Raw genomic sequence first — 16,758 nt, 5'->3', positions numbered from 1 at the left:
AGAGCAGGTCATGAATTCTATGCTGGTTTAGTAAATTTCAACGCTTATCCTATTTGGAAAAAAATCAGGTGGGTACTGGGCCTCCCTGGTGGCTCAAGGGGTTAAGGCACTGCCTTATGAATCAATCCGCAGCCTCTGCATCACAAGTTCATCCCTGGCCAGGGAGCAACTCACGTGGCGAGGCAGACCTCTCCCGTCTCGCCCGCTGCTTCCCCTCAGCAGTGTATTTCAGTCAATCTGCCTGCTCTGTTCCCCACTCTGTCTCTGGTGAATCCTCTCATCCCCCTCATCTCTGGCCTGCACCCCAGCTCTTGTATGCATAAATAAATAAATCTCAAAAAAAAATAAAGTGGGTACCGTAGGAGCAAGGCCAGGGCAGAATTTAAGGACAGAACTGTTATATGGACTTGTGCCCAGCAAGTTTTTTCCTAGGCTTTTTCTGGGAGTCCTTTACTAGTTGGTTTTTTTTGTTTGTTTGTTTTGTTTTTTTTTTTTTAGAAACTTGACCACAGGTAACGAGTTCCCCAGGCTCCACACCCCCACCAATTCAGACAAACTTTAGAAGCTTTAGAAAACTAGAACCGGAGTGAAAGGGGTCTTCAGCAGATAAGAGGCCAGAATCTGTAAGTAAAAGCTAATTCAGCCCACCAGCCAAAATACACTATGGCTAAAACCACTGGTAGTCGGAAGCAAGGTCACTGGCCACATTCCGGACCTGTCAGTCCCAAGCCTCTCTGCCCTGCTTCTCCCTGCGGTTCCCCGAACGGCCGACTCCAGGTCGTACGTGACGGGAAAGCCTCTCTTATCGCTATTTTCGTTTTCACAGCCCTCTTGCCCCCAAGGGCCGGGTTCTCTGGCTGCCGGACCCGCCCTTCTGCGCACGGCAGATTCCCTATCTCCGGGCCGCACCCCTGCAGGCGGGGCCGGGCCGGGACTACAGCTCCCAGCATCCCCCGCCGGCCGCCTCCGCGGGGAGCCCGACCCGGTAGTGGCTCTTCCCCGCCGAAGTCCCCTCCACGGGGCGCTCGCTGACTCCGGAGCCCCGGGGGGCTGAGGCTGGGCTCGGGGCGCGGCGCGGCCCGCGGTGACAGCGCGGAGCATGGCGTGGCGCCTGGGCAGGCTGGGCGCGGGGCCGTGCTGGCGGGCGGCGCGGGGCGGCTGCGGGGAGCTGCGCGCTGGGTCCGTGCGCTCCGCGGCCGCGCGCCTCTGCCCGCCGCCTGGCACCGCGCGCTCGGGGCAGAGCCGCGGGCTGGCGCACGGCCCCACCGCGGGAGGCGGCCCCCGGCTGCGGGCCGGGCTGGCGGCGGCGCTGGCGGGGCTGGCCGGGCTGGCCGCCTCCGCCTTCGGGCACGCGCAGCGGGCCGAGATGGTGCCGAAGAGCTCCGGGGCGCGGGGCCCCTCGCCGGGGAGGTCGGAGGACGAAGACGAGTTGTCCCGCCGCTGCCGCCGCTTCATGGCCTCGCCGGTGACCGACCTGCGCGAGCTGCGGGGGAGGCCGGGCGACATGAAGACCAAGATGGAGCTGCTGATCCTGGAGACTCAGGCCCAGGTGTGCCAAGCGCTGGCACAGGTAGACGGGGGCTCCCGCTTCTCTGTGGACCGATGGGAGAGGAAGGAAGGTAGGAGGCCGGCCTCTAGCGGGAGGTTGAAAGGGGGCCGGGGATGTGGGACTTCAGGGTGCTGGCAGAAAATGACTAATTAGGGGGATGCGGTAAGAAAGGGGTGTCCCGCAAAGCTACGCTTGGTTAGAAGGTACATCATTTAAAAAAAAAAAAAAATTGACACTGCTTGCCCTCTGCTGGCAGGTGTTCGACCGAAGTCCACTGTCACTGTACTACTATGCACTTAAAAATCTTTGCAGTTTTATAAAGGCTTCTTTGGTCTTTGGGTTATTTCCAGCCAACAAACTTATGTGTCCAAAGTTGTCATTAAGCATAGATTTCCTCCACATTTCATCTGATTCTTTGGGTGTGTTTACCTTTTTTGCTCCTGCAAACTTGGAAAGAACTCACTAATTATGTCATACTCTCCCCACTTTGTTTTTCCAAATTGCACAAGAGGTACTTGATTGACTTGTCAGTGGTTTTACTAAATGCACCCGTTAGATTTCCTACTAGGTAAATTATTCTTTCCAATAACACAATATTTCAGTATTAAAACCTATTTCTAGAGTCATGGATTCATTACCATGTTATTGCCTAATCTGAGTCATAAATTTAAAGGATTCCTAACATTTCTTAGCTAACGTTTCTTAGCTAAGAATACTGCAGCATTTTCTCACCAGCATATTTTGAGCTGTGATACTGCCACCTCCATAGCAAATGAAGGTATATCTGGATTTCATCTTGTAATGTTTCAAGTGAGGACTGAGGTATGACCTCAAGTTCCTAGAAGGTCTATGTGACCTTAAAGAAGTTTCTTAACATTTGGTGCCTGTTTCCTCTTTTATGAAATGAGATTGGAAATGATACATGAGTATATTGATACGATAATGATATTCATGAGATGAATATATGTGAAGTGTCGTTAAAATATTGTCTGATGCGTAGAAAGTAGACAAATTGTTTGGGCTCTTTCCAGCTGTTCATTCTTGAATTAGGCATTTTACCTCTCCGTGCCTCAGTTTTCTCATTGGAAATATACAAGACTGTTGTCTTATGTTCCACCTAGCTTAAATAGCCTAAAAAACAAAACCAGCCAAATATAAACAAACCTACATGATACAATTGCCCTGTGGTAATTCCAGTATATTACGAACAACCCCACTTACTAATAGTAAATCTCATATGTTAATATCACTCAGTTTAAGGTTCTGAATCTCTTAAGTGTTCAGATTTCTACTTTTTTAAATTGCCTGTAAGGAAAGTTAAAACACTCATAGCATACTGAACAAAAGCAATTATGAAACATTTAAATTCATTAATAATAGGATTCTTCAAATTGAGCCATGCCTGTTTTCAACTTTAGCTTTCTCTCTTATAACAAATGCATGCCATTCTGAATGGCAGTTTTGAAGGGAAAATATTCCACTAACTTTAGATGATAGTATAAGACCGTAGAAGAAATAGTCAGTTTGGTGATGTGCGGAGGTATATTCATGCACTATCAGTAGCTCAGGTTATAAAGCTAAGCAAATTATCTAATTTTATTGTATTAAAAATTATAAAGACACTGATAGAAGGTCTGGAAAATAACTCTTTATTTCTACCACATTGGTGCAAGGGTCATTTTCAGTTTTGTATCTCCCTTTACAGTCTCTCCTCATTTCATATTTACGTAAACAGGAGGTGGAGGCATCAGCTGTGTACTCCAAGATGGACATGTTTTTGAAAAGGCTGGGGTGAGCATTTCTGTCGTTCATGGAAATCTTTCTGAGGAAGCAGCAAAACAAATGAGAAGCAGAGGGAAAATTCTGAAGACTAAAGATGGTAAATCAGATAATCTCAACAGCCTTTTATATTTTATAGTCTTTACAATCCTGTTTTTCCCCAAAGGGTGGCATATGCCAGATAAGCTTGCAAACAATTACTTGTTAAAGATTCTCCTTTAAGAGACTAAAAACAGCCTTGGAAACTTGATCTAGAAACCTCCTGAAGTTAATTTGATTCATGCCAGGTGATGGAATGCAATCACTCTGTGTTTTCTTTCCAGGTAAATTACCATTTTGTGCTATGGGTGTGAGCTCTGTTATCCACCCGAAGAACCCTCATGCTCCTACTATCCATTTCAACTACAGATACTTTGAAGTAGAAGAAGCTGATGGTAAGGGTCTCTAAATCTAAAATCAAGAAAGAATAAATAACAATCTTTACTAGGATTTTCAGGAGACCTGTGAAGGCTTCTTCCTTGGCAAATGCAATAGAATATGCTGTACATGTGAAAAGTGAAGATATTACCTGGATTCTGATCTCTCCATATTTCCTTCAACAAAGAATGTTTGCATGAACCCAAACTTAGAGTACACACAGGGTACTTTAGAAATATAAATTCATTACATCCAAAGGAAAACCTTAGGTGCAAGGTTAATTTGAAATCAAAAGTTTTCTTTTAGAAAATATCTTCCACATAGCTTTGCTAATCACCAGTGCATTTTGAGCAGGTTTATAGTAGAGTGCAGTTATGCCTCAGAGTATACATGGAGTTCCAGCCTGTGTCTCCCATTAGCTATGCCAACTGCTGCCACCTGTCAGAAAACCTGCTCAGTGTCACAGCTACTTTTGTTGTTTAATGCTATAGGTGATAGCATTAAAGTCAGTGTATTTAACTGTTCATTTTGAAGCCAGTTTGGTCCAACCTTATAATGCTTAAAAGTCCATAGCTGGTACTGGTGACATGTAGATCTGATTAAGCACGTGGAATAATTAATCTCAAATGACAAGTTGTCTTCCCCAGCAAATGTTTCAATCCTCTTGGGAGGAAAGGGGTGAGGGTGGCAGATGTTGTTAACACAGGGAGCGGTAGAATCTCCTGAGTTTTTAATGAACTATGAATGCTTTAGACCAAAGATTTTTCTGTTTAGGATCTGGTGAAACATTTTAAGGTTCTCATGTGATCCTAATATTCAGCCAGAGCTGAGATCCTTCTGTGTTGTTTTTGATCCTTCTCTTCCATGTGTATCATTTCCTAGCCTGATTCTGCTCTCTCACTTTTTAATTTCCTTCCCTTTTTCCTGTTTTTACTTCTTCTTTCCTGCCAACACCTTCTAACCATTCAGAGCTATATTTAGTTCAGTGTTTTTTGATTCTCACCCATTTCATGCTTAATAAACTAAGCTGATAACATTAAGTCTGCTAACATAATAGCAGTGTGCTGTATTTCATGTAAAGTTTGCATCAGCATTTTGTGTTTTAATTTGGCAGGTAATAAGCAGTGGTGGTTTGGTGGTGGATGTGACCTTACTCCAACATACTTGAACAAAGAGGACGCTGTCCATTTTCACAGAACTCTAAAGGAGGCTTGTGACAAGCATGGTCCAGATCTTTACCCCAAATTTAAAAAATGGTAGGCAAAAGAATTGAACTTGCTAAGACCCCTGTCATATATTCCCTGTAGGCAATATAGTACTATGTCACTAAATACCTTTCTTTTCAGCTTGTGAAGGTTCAACTGTCTCCTTTATACTTTAGAAGAAGTAAATACTGGTTTTAATAAGCTATTTCCATAGGAGTACAGTTAGTTCTCAATATCATCAATAGGTTCTTGGGAACTGCAGCTTTTAAACAAGAGACATATAACAAAAGTTCCTCAAATAACATCATTTTGTTCAATGTCATCAATGTTATAACAAAGCAAATGATATTATTTGAGCATGTGCTGTATTTATCTGTAAGAAATTGAATACTCGCCTCTTTATTGACCCCAAATGATCTAGAATGGTAGAATACCAATCCTAATGTGTAATCTATTCTTGAGAATCAGAGACTTTTTAGTTCTAAGGTGAAATACTGATTTCTTATCCCAGAAGAGAATTATCCTCTCAATGTTGCCATGGGAATGATTTAGGATTTAAGAATAGATGGAAAACTATTAGGGAGACATGAAAATGTATCAAAGATTTTGGTCAAGGAGAAAAGTACAGTTGAAAACTTTGTTAGGTAAAGAAACTGTAGTGATAAAAGAAAAACATTATGAGACCCAGGATATTTGGTAGTTGTGAAAAGGAATCTAGGCATACATTGCTTGGAGTAAGAACATCTTAGAGCTAATTGCAGTTCTTGAAAAAGGAAGAACAGAATGGCTTTAGTTTTTTGCTTTGCTTTTAAAAGTAACGGTTGTGGAATCTTGATGTCATTTATGGGAAGGCATGGAGTTCAACTTTTAAATCCTCAGAAGAGATAAGACATTTGGTTGTTCTTTTGATTTGTCGTGACCACTCAACAATGCATAGTTGTGAACTCAGATGTAAGGTTCAAGTCTTCTTTTTTTTCCTCATATATGCATGTGCATCCTTCCAGGTGGAGGACTGGTGGTGGAGACATTGCCTTGTTTTTGGTGTCCTTTTGTTGCTGTTACTGAGATGACTTTAAATAATACTAATTAGTAAAATAACGGGGATCTGTTAAACTAGTTAAAAATAAGGTTTTAGTACAAATATTTAGTAAATCTCAATCTCATGAAGAGAGATTTAGTATTATGATTTTGTTAAAGCTGACTTCATAACCTTGCTCAGTAGAGAGTTCAACTCTGTTAATAAAATATGTGTGTAAAGGAACCCCGACAAGTCCCAAGATGAATTACACACCCATTTATCAGTTCTAGGGATTTGCATCTGCTGCCTGTTTTGTCCTACTTGAATTTAAACTACTAAGACTATTTTTTTTTAGGTAATCTTTTAGGTAACTTAGATTTTGTTTGTATAGGTTTTTCTCTTTAAGGACCTTATTCTATAGAGATTATCAAAAGGACAATTTCCACAACATAAACCTCAAATTTAGCACTTAGGAAATGACTTCTTAGAAAAACCTCTAAGAGGCACACAGGTCCATATCCAAGAGCAGACTGATAGTTCATGTGCCAGCTCTCAAGAGTATCAGTTAACATGTCTGAAGACCCCTCTCTCAGATATGCATGTGATAGAATCAGCACATTTTATTGCTGAAAGAGACCTTAGAGTTTCTTTACCTCCTTTAGTGAATAACCAGCCCAGAGAGATCAGGGATTGGCACCTGTCATGGACTTGGTGGTGTAACCGTCACTGGAGCTGTCCTTTCCTGCCTCCTGCAATAGCTTCTGAGGGTAGCCGTGTCCCTTGGTTCAAGAAATACAGGATTGCCTTTCTTTTTCACCAACGTTCCCAAAGTTCCCTGTTCTTTAGATAATATGTTGAAATTGCATAGATACTCTGCAATATTACTGCAGGAAATCTGTCTAGAGTCTTGGTTTCATTTTCACAGACACAAAGTAAGGTCACAACTGGCATTAGTCAAAGATAGTACTGTAAACTGAACCGCTCACTGGGCACAGGGGTTATGTCTCAGCACTATCAGACTATTGCCAGCCACTGCAGCATGAGTTAGATCCGCGGCTAGGGAACTAACCCACATGGCACAACTGATTGTCTCCTGTCTCGCCCACTGCTCCACTTAGCAGTGTATTTCAGTAAAATCTGTCTGTTCTGCTCCCTGCTCTGTCTCTCTGTCTCTGGTGAATTCTCTAACACCCCCTCCCCCCAGTTCTCATATGCATAAATAAAAATAAATCTTTAATAAATAAATTGAACCATTCCTCCATTTATTTTCACCTATATTTTTATTCCCCTCTGGATCCCTGATTCGGCCTTGCTGTGTTTTCCAGGTGTGATGAGTACTTTTTTATAGCTCATCGTGGAGAGCGGAGAGGCATTGGGGGCATCTTCTTTGATGACCTTGACTCCCCATCCAAGGAGGAGGTGTTTCGCTTTGTGCAGAGCTGTGCCCAAGCTGTGGTTCCTTCTTACATTCCCCTTGTGAAAAAGCACTGTAATGACTCATTCACCCCCCAGGAAAAGTTGTGGCAGCAACTCCGGAGAGGACGGTAAGTGACAGAATAACCTGTCTCACTGCATAACTGTGGGGGAAGTGCAGCAGCTATAACAGTTGTGGGTGGTGTATTGTCTTAGGTATGTTGTCATTGTTGTGTTAGTATTCACCCTAATTTCTTTTCATAACTAGATGAATGTCAAAACATCGTACAGTAGTATGACAAAAAGAACAAAGTTTGTCTATATGTTAGACAAACATGGCTAGGTTTTTAGTAAATACTTGCTGAATTTTATTCAGCTGATTTCTTTTAGTCTTCTAGCAGTGTTCTTCAAGCTTATGTCAAGGTAAGGGCATCTTTTTTTTTTTTTTTTTTGCTCTGTTGTAAATATGGATACATCTTTTTTCATTCATCTGAAACATTTCCTGAAATTCATTATAATGGAAATAGCCATTTCAGAAATTATTTACACTTAATGATAATATTTACTTACAGAATCCTTACTATGTGCTTGCCAGTATATTAGACAGTTTGCATATAATTTTTTCCACAATCCTCTGAGATTGGTGTAATTATTTTATAGGTGATAAAACTTATTCTTAGAAAGGTAAGTCCCTTGCCCAAGATTACACAATTGGTAAATAAAAGATCTCGGATGTGAATCCAGGTCTTTATGACTTCGAAACTTAGTTTTTCCTTTACATGAAGGAAGTTAAGTAGTTGGAGCAGGTTTATTTCTTGCCATGACACTTGCCTTAGCCACCCTGCTCTGTGCATGGAGCTTGGTGAGCTCAGTTACGTGAGTAGTAGCCTGATGTCTACAGCTGGGGTGTGCTAGTGACTTAGCTCCAAAATGCCCACTCTACTGGCTCACATCAGTTTTTCACTTATCACAGGCAATTAAGATAGTGATAAGTGAAAAACTGATTTGCCTGTATACCACAGGCTGTGAAAAGGGTTTTCTTGTTTATGTTAATCCTGTGTCAGGTATATGAAGCTTTGGGCACTACTGGCCCTAAAAGATCTACTTAAAATAATGTTTCAAGTCTGAAGATTAATGTTTGTGTTTATCTTTTCTTATGATTGTCTATCATTTAAAAACTTGGAAATGAGACGTGATTAAGTTTTTTTGCTAGAAACTCCTTAGACAAGGCATCTGTTTTGGGGCCTTTTTATGTCTTTTTTTTTTTTTTTTTTTTTTGGTTCTGATTTCTCAAATATTTCTTTGCCATTCGTTCTATCTTTCTCTTGACATTTATTGTGTGTCCCTTTAACTTGGCACTGTGCTAGCTCTAAAAGTAAGCTGAAATGAAAAGAGAAGGTCACAGTCAAGACATACCTAAGAGGAGAATTTAAAACTCTACAGCAAGTGCAGTAGTAGTCTAGTTTTCTCTAAGAATTTATATACAAACCTGAAAAGTTTAATGAATACTAATTAGGTGAAGCCTTTAAAACTTAGATGTTAGAATAATGTTTTATTTTGTTTTTATATAATTTAACAATAAAACTTTTAAAATCAAATTTTATTGATAACTGTCCATTTACCAAGAAGACATTTTGAAAGTTCCAAATGTGTCTGTCATTGCCTGCCAGGTGTCTTTGGAGTTAGCAGCATGTGGGCTGTTAGATTAATTTTCTGTAAATGGTGTGTGAGTGTTGTTCAAAGTGAGCCTCCCACTGCCATGCTTATCGCTAGGCTTTAGGATAGCAATAAACTCTGGGCCTTACGATAATCCAGCTCTTTACTGTAGTTATTCACACTGTCTCACTTTCTTATGCAGCATTCCTAAGCCCTTATCAGTATCCTTCACGGGTTACTCTTCCCCTCACCACCCTTCCCCCGCCAACACTCATAATATAAGTTTCCTTCTAGTGGTCAGTCACTTTCCCTTTTAATTTTAAAATATCTTATTTGGTAATCTCATTTCAGCTCTTGCTCTCAGTTATAGTGCTTTCTCCGGTTTTCTTTTTCTATTGAACAGGTACTAATGATCTTATTGTTTTGTTGTATTTTGGCAAAGGAAAACAGGATGAAATTTAGTCAGGAGTACTTTTTTAAAAATAGCTGAATTGTATTCCATCGTGTATGTATACCACATTTTTTTAATCCACTCATCTACTGTTGGGCACTTGGGTTGTTTCCATAACTTGGCTATTCTAAACAATGCCGCAAGAAACATAGGAGGGCGCATATCCCTTGAATTAGTGGTCTTGTATTCTTCAAATTTTTCTTAGTTGTTGTTTTACCTTAGAGTTCTCAGCTTTGTGTGCATTCTATTTATTGGAAAACATAGCCTTCTTGTTTTGCAACTGTTCTATGCTGGGGCTGAATCTATATGCTATTGTTTATTGGATAGAATACCCTTTTATCTCTCCTGTCCAGTTGGAGAAAGCTTGTTGACTGTTCACTGTGCCAGTTCCAGCTGATGGGGGACAGGAGGAAGCCCCCCCTTTAAGTATTTGTTGTGGGTTCATCTTAAGCAGGATTTTTATTCAGCTGACCAAATTAATATTATTTGATGTCTTTATGCCAGGTATGTGGAATTTAATCTGCTGTATGATCGGGGCACCAAGTTTGGTCTTTTCACTCCAGGATCCAGGATCGAAAGCATCTTAATGTCTTTACCTCTAACTGCCCGGTAAGAAAATATCATTATATAATTATCCCCCCACCCTCAGACCACTAACCCCTCAAAACATGAACATGAATGTCAACTTTATTTTAACTTAAAGATCTCATTGATATTGACTTTGCTGATTTTATAAGAAAATCACAGTGAAGTAATTAAGGAAAAAAAAAACTGAATTTTTTTAAGGTATGCCAGGATGAGTGTGTGAAAACAGGGAAAGAGTAGAGGGAGTAAGAAGAAAGCAGGGGCTGACAGAGTCTCAGCTTCAAATGGACTTCTCCTATTGGGTAACTATCTAGGAAGAACTGTGGGCAAAGCAAATTTATTGGAACATAACAGTTTTTAAAACCTCATCTTATTAAAAATTACTGCATTGGTGAGGAAATGGGTTTCTCTCTAGTATGAAGTACTAACTTTATTTGTAAGTTCGACAATATGAGGGATCATTTCGGGTGCTTGGTAGTCTCTCTGTGCTTTATATATTGCTTCCATAAAGGCTAATTGAATATATGAGGGGAATTTTAAAGCCACCTGTATTTATGTTGTTGCCTTTAGGTTAATGCTGTAAGGACGTAGGTTGACTTTTTTGGCAATAAGAAAGTGAGAATGATGTGCATACAAATTGAAAACTTACCTTTGTTTTACAAAGGCAAAAATTTTCTTTTTTCTGTGAGTTTAAATGTCCAAATAAAAATGGACGAGCAGATGGAATGAGAGGTCCCCTACATCCTACTCTCTCTCTAACATTGTGAAATTAGTGCCCTCAGTGGTTGTCAGTGTCTTCAGAATGGGATTGGCTTGTTTTGGGATCTCATCTCCTTGAATAGAAGCTCCACTTATGCATTCCTGCTATCTAGAGGTGAGAGAGGTGAGATATGAATAAAGAAGAGTTCTTCAGGCCTCTGGTAGCTCTCTGGTAGCTCTCTAGATGTCTGCTGAGCCCTAATTATAATGAATACTCCAAGCTGCTGCTGAGGGCGGATTGCAAACTAGTCCTTTGTTCAGTTGAATAGTATTAAGATAGGCCACTTCTGCTTCTCATTAGACATTGGGATCTGCAGATTTTAGGCTGCAGATCTAATCCAAGTCCACCTGTGGTCTGTTTTTGAATAGCCTTTGAGCTAATGGTTTTATATTTTTAAAAAATTATTATTTGAATTTATATACTATCTGAGATAGCTTTTATTTAAAATTTATACTTTTTTTTCCACAAAGAATTTATTTAAAAAGTCAATATTATGTTTTGTTTTTTTTTAATTAAGGTAAGCTTGGTTTATACTGTATTTGTTTTAGGAGTACAGATTCACACCTCTTCAGATTTATTACTACACCCACTGCCAAAGTACCCATAACCTTCCAACACATCCATTGTACCCCCAACCTTGTGTTCCCTTCCCCCATCCTTGCCCTTCCCTCCACCCCACCCCAGTTCGGCAGTCATAATCAAAGGGAATGTTTTGGTTTGCAGAACAATATTATTGTCATAAATAGAAAGTAGCACATTAAAATAAATGCTTGAGTATTAATTAAAAATGTTTGCCCTCAGATCATCTGAGTTTCTAATTCTAATCTTTACTAAGGTCTGGTTCATAGAAAAAGTGTATTTTGGCTCTGGGATATTAATATTAGCCAAAGTATGCCCAAAGCCGTATAAGATATATATATATAATATATATAATTTTTATATCATAATATATATTATTTTAACATATATAATATATGTATTATTTTTAAGATTTATTTTATTTATTTATGCATACAAGAACTGGAGTCCAGGCCAGAGGTGTGAGGGGGGTGAGAGGATTCACCAAAGACAGAGTGAGGAACAGAGCAGTTATATCCACCAAAACATACTGCCAAGGGGAGCGGCGGGTGAGATAGGAAAGGTCTGCTGTGCCATATGGGTAGCTCCCTGGCCAGGGATCAAACTCAGGCTGTAGTGGTGGTAGTGCTGATACTTAACCCTTAGACCACCAGGGAGGCCCTAAGATCTTTTTTATGCTTAGAATTTTATTTTTCACTTAAGAGCTATGTGTGTTGTTAATTATTTTTATTGTTGCGTTTTTTGCTTCTGTTTTGCACCTGCATAGATGGGAGTACATGCATTCCCCCTCAGAGAACTCCAAAGAAGCTGAAATTCTGGAAGTTCTGCGCCATCCGAGGGACTGGGTACGTTGAAGCAGGCAGAGTGACCTTCCTGGGGCTTGGAGGACACAGAATGTGTGCTCCCTTTCCACTAGTCAGCATCATGGCCACTGTGTGGCACTTAGTTACTTGTGCCTTAGAGTTCCAGTCTTCCTACTAGGGCCTGCTCTCTCCTGGCAATTGCTAAAATGTGTTTAAACCTTTTAAGTTTCCATAGGATGTTTGCGGTGACCAGTGGTGAGGTGGCAAGTTGTCAAGAGGAAACTGGTTGATATAAAATTCATTTCTATTTTTAGAATTATATAATTTGTTTTCAAAATAAGACATTGAGTTTCCAGGTATTGAGTTAAGGAATCTAAATATTATTTGCATCAGGAAACATGTTATTTTTGTTTCATATATTTTTTAAAGTTTTAGTTTCTGCCACAAAAATCTGCAGTGGGGTAAATTTTATTTTCATTAGTTGATCAAGGCTGGTACTTAGTAATTTTAGAAAGCAACTTGATGGTAAAAGTTTTGCTTTGCCATTACTAAGGTTTCTTTGATTGTATTCTTTCTATATCTTCCTCCAGAGATTCTGTGTTGCAAAATATTCTTTTTTATCATGATGGAACACTTGAAATTTCCTTAATTATATCTTGTGTTAGAATTCAGTGATTACCTGTGGTTGTTAACTCTAAAGTGACATTGTTATTTAAATAAGGGATATTTAAGTAGTCTTTTTGATTTTGGTAGGACTGTGATTTGTAATGATGGAGTCTTTACACTTTTGATTGTGAAAGCTTATAACTTAGATTCTGATATTTAAAGTTTTCTATTCCAGACATTTTTATTTGGAAATTTAGACTAAGAACAATCCTGGGGATTTGTGAATTTAAAAAAATGTTTCTCATTTGGGAAATGAGGAAATGAGAAACATTTTCCTTCCTTAAGCAGACATAATTACTGTGAAAAACATTTTATAAACACACTTCTTTGTACTAATTGAAACACTAGTCTTCTTTGTAGACTAATTGAAATTGCCCTCTTTTTAATTATAGATTCTGCAACTCTTTGCTCTTAAGACAGAACCAAAGCAGAATTCTTAGCATGACTTCCTTATTTACATAGTAACGTACTTTATTCATAACATATTGAAGTTTAAGGAGTAGCATCTTCCTATATAATACTAAGCAGTGTCTTGGGATATATTGAATGTATATGACTGTGTATGACTCTTTAGGACTGGAAAATGTGTGAATTCTTGAACTGCCCTACAGCAAACCCACTAATAAATTGTATTATGAAGTATGACTAAGACATGTTTCCAGTTTTGATTTTTTAGTACTTGATGTAGGGAAGATACAAGTATTTCTTGATACTAAAACTATAGTTCTTTGTTCCTAGGTATTTTACACAAGCAAAATAAAACTAAGTTTTGTACTCATATTTTCATAGCAGCTTTATTCACAACAGCCCCAAATTAGAAAGAACACAAATATCCATCAACAGGTGAATGAATAAACAAATTATGATATACCCATATGTTAAAATATAGCTATTGATAAATACAACAACATGGATGAATATTAGAAACTTTATGCCCAGTGAACCGAAGCTACACACAAAAGAGCTTACATTATACTGACTACATTATGGTGACTTCATTATATGACAAACTAAAAAAGTAAAAACTTAAACAACAGGACCATTACAGTGATGTAACAGTAACAGAACTGTTACTGAGAAAACATCAGTGACTGCTAGGGGTTGGGGCTGGAGAATAGATTGTGAAAGGGAACAAAAGAATATTTTGAGGTGATGAAATATTCTATACCTTGATTGGCAGTGGTTAACCAGACTATAAACATTTATCAAAACTCATTGAGGGCCTCCCCTGGTGGCACAGGCTGTTGAGCGCCGCTCTGTGAAGCTGTCCGCAGCCTCTGCAGCGCAGGTTTGATCCTGGCCGGCCAGCCAGCGAGGGTCCCACATGGCACGGCCGACCTCTTCTGTCTCGCCCACTACTCCCCTCAGCAGTGTATTTCGTCAGTCTGCCTGTTCTGTTCCCCGCTCTGTCTCTGGTGAATCCACTCACCCTCCTGTGCATCTGGCCTGTACCCGTGTTCTTGTATAAATTAAAAAAAAAAAAAAAATTAAAACTCATTGAATTTGCACTTAAAATCATGCAATTTTATTATATATGTGATCTGTACTTCAATAAAGTTGAAAAAAATAATATAGGTATATAGGAACTGTTGAAGAAGAAACTAATCTTTCTCTACCATTCTGAGTTTTTAGCACTGGAAAATAATTGCCACAAATTAACAAGAGAAAGACATTTAATTGCATTACATGGAGACCCATAGACTATAAACCCATGATCTGGTCAGTAGAGCAAGTTTATTTAGTTCAGGGAAGCAATAATACATTTGGGAGGGAAAGACAGGACAAGTTGCTGTACCCCAGCTTTACAAGAGCTGTACCCCAGCTCTTATATACATGAATAAATAAACCTTTTTAAAAAACTTAAAAGTTGCTTATCTTAGGGATCTGCTAGCCTGTTTAGTTGTGTTGAGGGCCACTGGGGTGGAGGTTAGGCCTCTGCAAGATGTCCAGAACAGGCCTTCAGGCCACTTTCCCATGTGGATTATTTCAAGCTAAATCATGAGCAACTTTTTCCAATCATTTAACTATCTAGAAAAATTAAAATTGGGACCATTACCCAGAATTAGAATTTTTATTAGAAATAACCTTTCTATCTAAAACCCCAATTAGATTATGTGAAGGAAAGATTTGGACATTTAGCAATGCATTTAGAATAATAGATACCCATGTTGATTTTTAATGGTGAACATCTGAAACATATAATGTTATAAGGCAATGTTACTTCAGTAAAAAATAAATAATAAAAATAGTTTCCAAAGTTGTATTTTCCCAACCACAAGAATTAATTATATATTTGAATCCCACATTTAAAAGTTTGATCCTTCCTCCCCAAGAAACACAGGTATTTGTAATTTCACAATAAATCTAGCACATTTAAGGCAATAAAGCTTAGACATTTACAAGTGACTTGACTAATCCTTTTATGTTGTTACCTGAAACCAAGTCATAGGTTATATAATGTAAAACCTCACAGACCTGTTTCTACAGTTGTTTAATCTAACACTAGCATATAGCAGCACAACAGGTTAATTAAACTACATTCCATCTTGTAGTCATTGTGCTTTGATTCTGGAAGCTAAACATACTCATTAGTATTAATCCCCTTACACATTTCAAAGCATGTTTGCACATAAAATGACAATATCTAACCCATCATTGTTTCAATGCATTGACACAAATACACTCATAGGAAAGTAAATAGGCTTTGTAGTTATTTAGAATTGTAACATTAACTGTTATTGGTGCATTTGCTTATAGAATGATTAGGGAGGTAGCAAACTGACATTCACAATTATAGTTGTACCAGTTGAGCACTCTAGAATTTAAGAGCAAATGTATAATGCATTTGTAAGTAAAACTTCGTTGCAATCTGCCTCTGCTCAAGTAGGGTCAAAGTTGATTCCATTTTCTGATTTGGTGAGATAATCTCAGGCTTTTAGAATATTCCATGTCTTCTCCTTGATAGTCTTCTAACCATGAATATAATATGCAAAATTTCACCCCAACTTTTCTCATAGTTCAAGTTGCTGCTTAACTAATAGGTCCTCAAATGATGTTTAAAATATCTATATCACTACAAATGAACTTTAGTTTTTGCTGAAAGTATTTTTTGTTCTGGGTCTTCTATGTGCTTCAACATACGAGTAGTACTTAAAAATAATATGAATATTTCTAGGAAACAAAGACCAAGTTCCTACTTTTCCTCTTACTTCCATCTCCCCCCTGTTTCAGTATGTGAGGGAAATATACAATCTCCTTTGTATAGCAGAAAGCAGGCTACTCAGCTGAAGCTCTCACCTGTGGAGCAGAGGCAAGCTATCCTTCCTGTTTCCTAGCAGAATTCTTGACTTACTGCATCTGTGAGCCTAACACAGTAGTGCTATTGTACCTCATTCATTCAGGCAAGTTTGTTAAAGAGCAATAGAAGATTAAAACAGGTTAGATGCTATTAACAAAAAAGAGGAGAGCAGTTTTAATGAGCTCGACAACCTGCAAGTCATCGATACCAGTATTTGGAAATGTAAGGCTAAAACTCAGGAAAGAAGTTCAATCTAGAGACAGATGCTCACCAATTAATTGTGAAAGTAATCAAAAATAAGGAGGTACCATCCAAGGAAGTGTGTGAAGTGTAATAAGAAAACAGAGTTAAAGACAGGTGGGGACAGAGGAATGAGTAGGGGAAGAGGTGTATCAGGGAAGGAAGTCAAGAAACAGGTCCCTGAACAAATGGAGCAGAGAAGGAAGGGGAAAGGGACAAGTTTGGTGTGACTGCAATATGGGTTAAAACATAATAGCTATGTTTCTAAATATAAGAGAAGTCATTAAAACAAGACTTGCTGTATGAAATGTTTTGATAAATTGGGAATTAAGTTTAATT

The 16,758-nt window shown here is 38.9% G+C and overlaps 1 protein-coding gene across 1 annotated transcript; it reads left to right on the top strand.

Annotated features, from left to right (window-relative positions):
* Window positions 1-1,099: 1,099 nt before the first annotated feature.
* On the top strand, window positions 1,100-12,266 carry CPOX (coproporphyrinogen oxidase; the record flags this gene model as incomplete). The annotated part of the gene is made up of 7 exons (XM_084232242.1): window positions 1,100-1,619; window positions 3,285-3,428; window positions 3,652-3,762; window positions 4,860-5,001; window positions 7,294-7,512; window positions 9,993-10,097; window positions 12,179-12,266. The coding sequence occupies 7 exons, from the start codon at window positions 1,100-1,102 to the stop codon at window positions 12,264-12,266; spliced, it is 1,329 nt and encodes a 442-aa protein (XP_084088368.1).
* Between the last annotated feature and the right edge of the window lie 4,492 nt (window positions 12,267-16,758).

Source organism: Talpa europaea (assembly GCF_964194135.1).
Source record: "Talpa europaea genome assembly, chromosome: 4".
NCBI classification, from domain to species: domain Eukaryota; kingdom Metazoa; phylum Chordata; class Mammalia; order Eulipotyphla; family Talpidae; genus Talpa; species Talpa europaea.
Note: the sequence above shows the minus strand (reverse complement) of the source record. Positions and strands in the feature narration are given on the sequence as shown.